The 10590-nt window shown below is 44.1% G+C and overlaps 1 protein-coding gene across 1 annotated transcript; it reads right to left on the bottom strand.

The window, feature by feature from the left end:
• Window positions 1-691: 691 nt before the first annotated feature.
• On the bottom strand, window positions 692-1624 carry LOC144769984 (taste receptor type 2 member 39-like). The gene has a single exon (XM_078654178.1). It carries the CDS (start codon window positions 1622-1624, stop codon window positions 692-694), a length of 933 nt encoding a protein of 310 aa, XP_078510304.1.
• Window positions 1625-10590: the final 8966 nt, after the last annotated feature.

Below are 10590 nucleotides of genomic sequence, written 5' to 3' on the forward strand. Positions count from 1 at the left end.
GGGTGAGATAAAGAGACAGGAAGGGTAGAGGGGTGGAAGAAAGAAGGAAGAGATAGAGAGACGGTGGTAAAGGAAGAAAGGACGGATGAAAATGAGCCTGCAAGGGTGAGATAAAGAGACAGAAAGGGTAGAGGGGTGGAAGAAAGAAGGAAGAGATAGAGAGGAGGTGGTAAACGAAGAAAGAAGGGATGAAAATGAACCTGCAAGGGTGAGATAAGGAGACAAGGAGGGTAGCGGGGTGGCAGAAAGAAGCAAAGAGGTGAAATCAGGACTAGGAAGTCTTGGAATCCCAACCACAGCATTTGGCATCCCCAGTGGTGGAGGACCCCCTCCCCCTTATTGATTTCTGGTTTTTACATTTACAAATTAAGCACTGTATTAACCCAAATGTCATCAATGTACATTGGTGTTAATTGGAACACATAGCTGTGGGTTGGCGAGGGTGGCATCTTAAAAACAAGCCACGGATGTATAATAGAAATCAGACAGACAGGCGCTCTTTTTGTAAATTTGTGGTTAGAGATGCTTCATGCGGTGAGGGTACCCAGGTGTCTGAGTGGCAAATGTATGAAGAAGGCCAATAGTTTGTGGTGAAACCTCAGCCATACCTTCTATCATAGCCAAAGTTATTACAAACAGTGGAGTGTCTCCTCGCAATGTGAACGTCTGGTCTGAAGCGAAGCCGGAGAGTCTATGTGATGGTGGACATCCCTTGCGAGGCGTCTCCTGAACCCGGGCTGCGTGTGCCACAATAAAGAATCCTAAGGCTGCCATTTCTGAGCTTTGGATTGCTCAGTATGAGCCAGACCGAGTTCAGAGATGGGTAGGCGCTGATCACCAGGGCGCAAAGGCAATTTTCCCAGCCCTCCGATTGCACCACCCCAGATGCCGAGATGTTGAGGGTGATCACGAAGGAAGTGTAGAACAGGAAAAAGAAGGTCACAGCTTTGACTGCTCCAACGTGAGCCTTGATAGACGGGCTCCGGAACCCACCCGTGTCGCCCCCTTGCATCTGGCGAGCATGGCGGCACAGAGAGGCAACCAGGAGTCCGGCAGCCACAGCGAAGAGCAAGGAAGGTGGTGAAGACCCCATGAGGCAAACGAATATCCAGGATTTCAAACTGGTTTTAGCCATAAAGGCGGGTGGAGTGTTGCCACCAGAGAAGGGTGATGAACTGTTACTGAACATGCCATCGACGTTTGCTAGCACCAGCAGGGCGCACCCCATGGACCAGAGCCAGGACATGGCCAGCAGCCAGGGCAGCCATTTGGAGAATCCTCGTTTCACGCATGCGAAGATGGGAGAGCTGACGTTGGCCACCTTGACGCAGTAGAAGGTGCAGAGCCAGGTGGCGCACCAGAGGCTTGCAAAGTAGAAGAACATCCAGATGACCATGAAGGGCTTGTTAAACCCCTCCTCGGAGATGAAACTCGGGAAGAAGAACTGCATAATGTAGTTGAGGAACAGCGCAAACTGGAAGCACAATCGAGTCGCGCCCAGAGCTCCAAGGATGAGTTCAGCCGTCCCAACAGATCTGCTCTTCATGCAACCCCAGAGATTTATGGCCATGAGGAGTCCGTTGGCTATGACACTGGTGGCCGCCTCAGCAGACAGTATGGCCATGCAGGCTACCACTGGGGGATCCATGTTTTTTTTTTGCCACTGTCGCCTTGATGCGGTATCAGGAGGACTTGTCACTCAATCAAGCAATCAGTAGATAAGTAGAGCACTTCTTGTCACCCGTGAGGGTATCCAGGCATTCACTCAAGAACTGTGTAGTCGCGTGTCTCCTACAGGATCCCTTATGAACCCATTCACAACACAGAGAACAAGATTCAAATTGTATATTTGACTTGGGTTGTGATTATGCGAAAAGAGCTTTGTGGATGCAAATCTGCTGTACATCATTAGCCATCCCCTGCCCAGAAATATTTGCATACTCCATTACAGTGCTCACGCCTGATGGACACTTGCAAAATGACAGCTGGTGCTTTAAAAAACTCTGCATTAACTTAGGACACCCAGAGACCTCTCAAAGAGAGTAGGAAAGGTTTGTCCATGAGCAGAAATAAATATCATTTTGTTGTGTGACACTCTGCAAAAAAAAAAGGAAATTGTCAGTAAAGTTAACTTCCGATTCCAAGTAGCGTCGTAAATTTAGACTCTCTTGTGGTGTTTTGAGGCACAAGCTTTGTCGGCTAGTTCCCTGCGAGGGCCTGAAGGCCGGGACCCTGTACGGGGAAGGAGACTCTTCTGAAACCTTGCATGAGGGATGAAGGAGACACTTCTCGGACCCTGCTTGGAAATTGATGAGACCCTTCCAGGACCCAAGGAGAGCCTTCGGGGATTCTGCAAGGGTATGAAATAGAAACGTCTGAGACCATGTGTGGGGGAAGAACAAGAGCCTTACGGGACCCTGTGCGGGGGATGAAGGAGATCCTTCTGGGACCCTGTGGGGGGGACGAAGGAGATCCTTCCGTGACCCTGTGCAGGGGATGAAGGAGACCCTTTTGGGACCCTGCATGGGGGATAAAGGAGACCCTTGCAGGACCCTGTGTGGGGGATGAAGGAGACCCTTCCAGGAACCTTTGCAGGGGATTGAAGAACATCCTTCCGGGACTCTGCATAGGGGATGAAGGAGACCCTGCTGGGACCCTGTGTGGGGGGTAAAGGAGACCCTTCTGGGACTCTGCATAGGGGATAAAGGAGACCCTTGTGGGACCCTGTGCAGGGGATAAAGGAGACCCTTCTCGGACCCTGCATAGGTATGGAGGAGACCCTTCCGGGATTCTGCATGGGTATAAAGAAGACCATCCCAAGACCTTGCGCAGGGGATGAAGGAGACCTTTCTGGCTCAAAGCACACAACCAGTTTCTGAGACGATGATGATGATGAAGATGTACCATTTTCATTGACTAGCTGTGGTCTAGATGAAATTGATGACACAAGTGAAATGCTGATCTTTTTAACTCGGACCACTTATCCAGTCATTCAAGGAGAATCTTAAGATCTACTGCACTGCAGACCGCATTTTGTCACATGGGATAAAATAACATTAAAAAAGATATACAAACCCCTAAAAGAATAAAGTATGAGTTCAAGTAAATGAATGAAGCCATTAAAATTCTAAATTAAACAATATAATATTAACAACTTATATTGTGTAATATAACAATATAAACATGAATGATTATTATTAGGTTTTCAAAATTAAGGAATTTACTAGACAACTATAAAACCACTAAAAAAGAATGAAAGAAAAAGAAATTAAGTAACTAAAGTAGTCAGTCATATCCACATGCCATTCTCACACCACACTTCCTCAATCCATTTCAACCCATGGCGGACTGACGGGTGATAAAGAACCTATCAAACCCACTGTATACATAGCAGCCTCTCCATTTGAGCCATAAGGATTCCCTTCTTGGTCCCTTAATTTACAGATGTTAGAGCCAAAGGACTAAAGATGACTATTTAACTCTAGGTCTAAGGGTCCTTACGCCACGGTGTTAAGCTCTCTATCAGTATTTAAACCTTCATACACTATTAGGTTTGTTTATCCAAAAGGTCTCTTTAATTCTGACTTTTTTCTCTCTATCTCCTCCCCTTCTATCTGACTTGATGTGTTCTACACCCAAGAATCTAAGACAGTGTAGATAATTTATTGTGTGTTTCTGATTAAAATGTACTGCAGCTGGGGCACTTGGAATCATTATTGTTGATTGCCCTGATGTGTTTCTTACATCTCTCCTTTAATTTAGGGTAGTGGAACCAACATATTGCTTTTTGCATGTACAGTACATAAAATATACACAATGTGTTGTATTGCAATTGATACATGCGTTAATCTGGTACTGTGTTCCACCATAAAATTCTGAAAACGTCACATTATTCAGAACATATTTGACACGGATACATCGGGGACATTTAAACTATCCAACTGGGTTTTCCTTTAAACATATAGAACCCATTGGTTCCTGAGTAATTAGCATATCTTTATAAGTATCACTCAGAGTTAAAAGATTTCTCAAGGTTGGTGCTTTCTTATAGGTAATTAGTGATTTATATGGTAAGAATTCCTGTAAATCATCATTCCCTTCACTATACAGTGTGACAAATCTTGTATCTTTTTTGTGTGTGCATGTATCCTGCAATTTATGAATGCTTGGTTTCAATAGGTCTCCTCTTTGCACTGTTCTGGTCCTTTCACTTGCTCTGGACACCACAGCATTCTGATAACCTCTTTGTAAAAATCTCCTAGTGATATCACCCTCCTGAACCTCATAATCTGAATGTAAGGTACGGTTTCTTTTAGCATCTATAACTTCGAGATATAGAATATTTTGTGTCTGTTTTCTAGAGTGATCCGAGTCAACATGTAAAATGGAGGTCGTGGACGTAGGTCCTTGATAGAGTCTGGATATTAGCCGCCCTTCTTTAATATATAGCTCCAGATCTACAAAAACATATCTTATGCTTACTGTACTCCAAACTCAAAGTCACATTAAAAATTGGTACTCAAGTACTGGTGATATTCCGTAAGTTTTACCTCAGATTCATGCCAAATCATAAACATGTCATCCATGTAGCGGCCTCAATAGACCCATTTCTCTGAGTTCTCCCAGAAACTGGATTAAGCGTGCTCTCTGTCATGTAAACCCATAAAGAGGTTTGCATAAGAGGGAGCAAGCCTGGATCCCATAACCGTTCCCTTCAATTGGTGATACAGATTATCTTGATAATAAAAGAAGTTGTTAGTTAATACAAATTCAGCAAATTCTAAAATCATCAATGAGTAGGAGTAAAAGCTGGCTGATTTTGTAAAAAGAAACGATTTGAGTGCCTCCAACCCAATCTCATGAGTAATGTTAGTGTAAACACTGTATACATTCATAGTTACTAAAAAGTATTCTAGGTCTCATGTTATTTCAGATATTGGCCTCAAAAAGTCTTGCGAATACTTGATGTACGAGGAAATTGTACTAACACACTGAGCTATATACACATCCACAAATTTAGAAACATATTTGGTGTGGAAACCAATACCCAATATAAGCAGTCGCTCTAGTGGAGTCTTTCCCCTTTTATGATTTTTTGGTAAAAAATAAGTATTGGGGGTAACAGGAAAGAGACATTAAGATAATCAAACACCTCTACATCTATCAGTTCTTGACCCTCAAACTTTTTCAATTTATTATTCAATGTCACCACAGACATTTCTAGCATTTGTATGTCCAATCTCCTATAGTTGGCAAAATCACTCAATTGTCTCAGTGCCTCCATGTGATGGTCACTGAAATTCATCACAACCACATGTCCTCCTTTTCAGCATGTCTCAGCTTGTCTCACAATGATAGACTTATTTGACCTCAACTCGTTTAGCGCTTCTCTTTCATTTTTATTCAAATTATCTCTCACATTGCATCTCTTAACATTTTCAATATCTTGTAATACTAGCTTTTGGAACACCTCAATTATATTGTCACTTTGTAACATTGGAGTAAATTTTGACTTATCTTTTAGTTCACTACTCACTGTACTTTCTAAATCTATGTCTTGTGTTGTAAAACCTGCATTGTAAAGGCATGCGTAGTAAAAGCATGCGCTGTGATGACATACATCCTGCAGAAAGGGGCGAGAGGGGTGGAGAAAGAGGCAAGAGGGGTGTAGAAAGTAGAAGAGATGCGCAGAAAAGCTAGAGAAGTGCAGAAAAAGAAAGAAAGGTGCAGAAAGAAGCAACAGAAATGCAGAAAGAGGCAAGAGAGGTGCAGGAAGAGGCAGGAGAGGTGCAGAAAGAAGCAACAGAGGTGCTGAAAGAGGCAAGATGAGTGCAGAAAGAGGGAAGAGGGGTTCAGAAAGAGGCACAAGGGGTGCAAAAAGAAGCAAGAGAGGTGCAGAAAGAAGCAAGAGAAGTGCAGAAAGAAGCAACAGAGGTGCTGAAAGAGGCAAGATGAGTGCAGAAAGAGGGAAGAGGGGTTCAGAAAGAGGCACAAGGGGTGCAAAAAGAAGCAAGATAGGTACAGAAAGAAGAAAGAGAAGTGCAGAAAGAAGCAACAGAGATTTAGAAAGGGGGAAGTGGGGTGGAAAAAGAGGCAATAGGGATGCAAAAAGAAACAAGAGAGGTGCATAAAGAAGGAACAGAGTTGCAGAAAGAGGCAGCATGGGTACAGAAAGAAGGAACAGGTGTGCAAAAAGAGGCAAGAGGGGTACAAAAGAGGGAAGAGGGGTGCAGAAAGAGGCACGAGGGGTGCAGAAAGAAGCAAGAGAGGTGCAAAAAGAAGCAACAGAGATGCAGAATGAGGGAAGAGGGTTGGTGAAAGAAACAAGATTGGTGAGAAAAAAGCAACAGAGATAGAGAAAGAGGGAAGAGGGGTGGAGAAAGAGGCAAGAAAAGTGCAGAAAGAAGCAACAGACATGCAGAAAGGGGGAGAGGGGTGGAGAAAGAAGCAAGAAGTGTGCAGAAAAAGAAAGAAAGGTGCAGAAAGAAGCAACAGAAATGCTGAAAGAGACAAGAGAGGCGCCGAAAGAAGCAAGAGTGGCTTGCACACCATAAGTACCAATTTAACACCCACATGTAGCAATAAGTAACAGGTGACCATTCTAGGTTTACAAAGGACCTTCCACCACGCTACTGCATTTTTGGTAACGTTTGATCTGTTTGAGCTAGAAACAAGGCTTTTTTTTGTCCAAATTTGCAGATTAGGCCGCAGATGATGAAATTTGTGGCTAATGCTGAAAATGTATATTTGTTCAAATGTTGGTGCAGCCAAACAGTCACGTAATTCCAGTGGCCCTGCTCATACCTCTGACTAGGCCCATAAGTGCTCCTCAGTGATTCCTTCTTTTTTTGTCTCATTGGGTTTATAGTTTATCTTCTATGGAAATGAGGAAGACTAAACCTGAGGTTACCACTCCACAACACAGACTACCATACCACATAATTACTCTCCATAACACATAATCCCACTCTACATAATTCCTATAAAATAAATACCACATACTTTCTATCCACATAATTTCACTGCACAATTTACCACACAATTCCACTACACACAACGTACATCCACTCCACTCCGAGAAACATTATTAAAAAACCTTTACGTTTACATCGCCAATAGCTCTAACTCTTGCAAATGCAAAACCTATAACATTGCAAACACTTCTTTAACTAGAAGTTCAGTTGGCAAAACCGAACATAGACTTCTCCAGTTAGATGAAGATAAGAACATTAAGTTTACAATATTAAGGAACCATAGATCAGACCAATTAAGTTTATAGTTTATTTTTTATCAATATAAATATTCGTATTTGCATTAGAAAAGATTTTTTATCAAAAATATATACATGGATTTTGTGAACTCCACATAAGTTACGAACATACATAAACAAAACCAAGACAAGGAAGATAACAACACAGCATATTTGGAAGAACAATCACACCCAATCGTACTCTACAAAAGACATACATGTCAAGACACTAAACACAGGGAAAGCAAGATATCTGATGATTATTCCATATTGTTACTAGAATTTTCGCACAGCTTTTAGAGTTCTTGTGTCCTTTCTCTAATTTGTAAAACAAAATATATAATGACAGAATTGTGCTGATGCGCGTTTCGGAAGTTAAAGACCGGTTGAAGAAAATAGTGCAGCCTTCATCGGGGCACTGTCTGTGCTCTATAGTCAGTGGCAACTGACATCCATCCTGCACTTTTTCAAGCACTAATGAGGGCTCACACCAGGGTTCAAGTACTGGTTCATATGTATTAACATAACCACCATCTCGTATCCATGGATGGTATCAACTTATGAATACCAAGTTCAAGATTAAGCCTGAACTTTAAGACTGGGGGGCATATTTACAATAACTGGCGCATCCCTGCATATCAGCAGGGATGCGCCAGTTATTGTGTGTCACGGCAGACACCTCTTGTGCCACCATGGATGCGCCGCATTTACAATGTGGCGCACCATGGGGCAAGAATTGACAGGTGCGTGACGCCCCCCCCCCGCGCCGGACCGCCCACATGTTGCGCAGGGCTTTACAATGCGGAGCACCATGGGGCAAGACTAGACAGGTGCGTGACGCCACCCCCTGCACCGGAACGCACACATGTGGCGCAGGGCTTTACAACGTGATGCATCTCCCAGATGCGCCACGTTGTAAATACCCCGCAGCATGGTGCTAGCTGTGCGCCGCCCCTGCGTCACAAAAGTGACGCAACGGCGGCACAAATATGACGTACTGAGCTTGTAAATCTGCCCCATGGAATTATGGTGATGAATCAAAGGTGATCCAAGGGGCGTTAATGCCAGTCTCAAACCAGGAGAGGTGCCCGGGGTGATATGGGGCTGCCCCTGTTCTCATGATTCAGGAAATGGTCCTGACTAATAAATTTAATGCGGCGAAGTCTTACGCCATACGTAATCCAGCTTTCTGGATCATGAGAACTGGGACAGCCCCTCCCCTCCCACCATCCATGTGGCAATGAGTGTTCTCAGGGTTCATGGTTTCCATTGCCACCAGTGATTGTGGGATGTTATTTCCAGGTCTTTAAGGGGGATGAAAAAACTGACGGGGTCTCTCAAAGGGGCGTCGCCAGTGTAATTGAGGGCGTGGCTTAAAACACATAAGTTGAAAATCTGTGTTTAGCACAGTGTGCCACCCGACTTGTATTTTGCTGTTTCTTCCATTGCATCCAGATATATGATGCAACAAGTAACATCACCTACAAGAAGTCAGGAATATTGCCTTTGTCAATGGTTGTTAGTTGCATAAGATAAATGAGCAGCAACTATGATTTGTATATAATATTGAAAAAGCTTCCACTTAAAACCCTGGTGACACCACGACAATGTTGCTGCTCCTGAGATTCAAAAAGAAAAGGGAAATCCAGAGAGAAAATGACTCTCTTTAAAGGATTTCCCTTCCCCTCACCTGGCATGACGTCATGTCGTAACTTCTCCACTGGTGAGAAGTGAGCAGCGTGAGCACGTTCACATCGATGTGCCTGCGGTCACTGCAGTCCGCCTGTGCCAGGGAACAAAACAGAGCCCAACAGAGACCCGTTTTGAGGCCCCCTTTAAAAAACTGCGGGTGCTCAGACCCGGTGAGACTCAGACAACTTAAAGCCCTGGTTATGCCATCTATACATAGATATAGTAGCTACAGACCACGTGAAACACCTTGAGCCAGTCCTGACTTTTTAGTCAACAGAATTTAGAGGCATACTTACAAGGGCTTTATCTATGCTTTTTTGGCTTTTAAAGCCAAAAAAGCGGAGATAAAACTATCACCCTATTAACAAGAGGGTGCTAACATGCATTAGCGCATGTTAGCACCCTTTTCCCCATGCCTCTCTTTGTATCTCTAATGAGATGCAAAGTGGACGTCACTGGGCAGTACAACCATGTAAATATTCTTGATGTGCTCATCGCGATATTTACAAGGCTGCTAACGCATTTTAGCAGAGGTTAGTTTTGGGTGAAAACCGCTGTTTTCGCCGAAAACTAACGACTGCTAAACTGCAGACTTAGACATACCTAATATGGGGGTGGATTGTGCTGATACGACCCTGTGGGTCGTATCAGCAAGGTTATTGCCATTTTGCAGGGAACATCGCTGTAAAACCAGCGATGTTCCCTGCGAAACGGCGATTTCAGCTCTATCGCTGGTAAATATATCGCCCTGGGGAAACGCGTTGTAAATAACGCGCTAACAGGGCGATATAATCCAGCGATAGACGGCGATAAATAGAAAAGCGCTAAGCACGCTTTGCGTTTATTTATCGCTGTCCTTGTAAATATGCCCCATGGATATTGGGATTTCGCAGCACATAACTGAAATGGGAACTACACATCCCACAATGCAGTGTTCTGTTGGCTAACAGGCCAGGACTGACTGCAGGGGCCACACAAGCCATGAGCGACCTCAGCGCTCTTTTATGTCACCCTTTTGATCAGGTGCATCACGAGTCTGGGGATTGCACAGAACCTGGTGCACATGTTTTCAAAACCTTACCTTGCTGGGTTGGACCAAAGAACAATAGCCCCCTGGGTAATGGCTGAATCTCAGTGTGTGAAAGAATGAACACAAACAGCAGGTCTACGACTGACCGCAGCGGGACTGTCAGGAAGCTCAGGGGATGGAACATCACCTAAGTGAGAGCAGGGTCAGAACTGGCACATTCACTCACTCACTCATCCACCTATACATTCCTCTCAGTGACTCATAGCACACGCTTCAGTGCTCTGTCTGTAACCTACGTGTCACTCACACGTGAACTGTGGAGGTTGTGTAAGTGATGGCCGCTCACTCTACTCTGGCCTGTACATTATGTCTGCATAATGTTCCTGATTAAGACCTGAAAATGTAGGGGCCAATATTTGAGTGCCGAAACATGTTGGTGGACATTAGAAGCACGGTGCATTGCTCGGCCCTCGTGTTCTTATTCTTGTGGTGGGGGGACACCATTAAATAACACTTCAGCTTGCCCCCGCACAGTTTTAATATAAGTGACAGTTTAACAAAGAGGGGACATAAATGCTGACGTAGGGGACACAATCTCACCCAAATATGGAAGCCATGG

This window comes from Lissotriton helveticus, chromosome 7, assembly GCF_964261635.1.
Source record: "Lissotriton helveticus chromosome 7, aLisHel1.1, whole genome shotgun sequence".
NCBI classification, from domain to species: Eukaryota; Metazoa; Chordata; class Amphibia; order Caudata; family Salamandridae; genus Lissotriton; species Lissotriton helveticus.

Excerpts from the sequence above, each read along its gene's own strand:
- LOC144769984 (XM_078654178.1), bottom strand. The coding sequence starts at position 1,624 with ATGGCCATACTGTCTGCTGAGGCGGCCACCAGTGTCATAGCCAACGGA.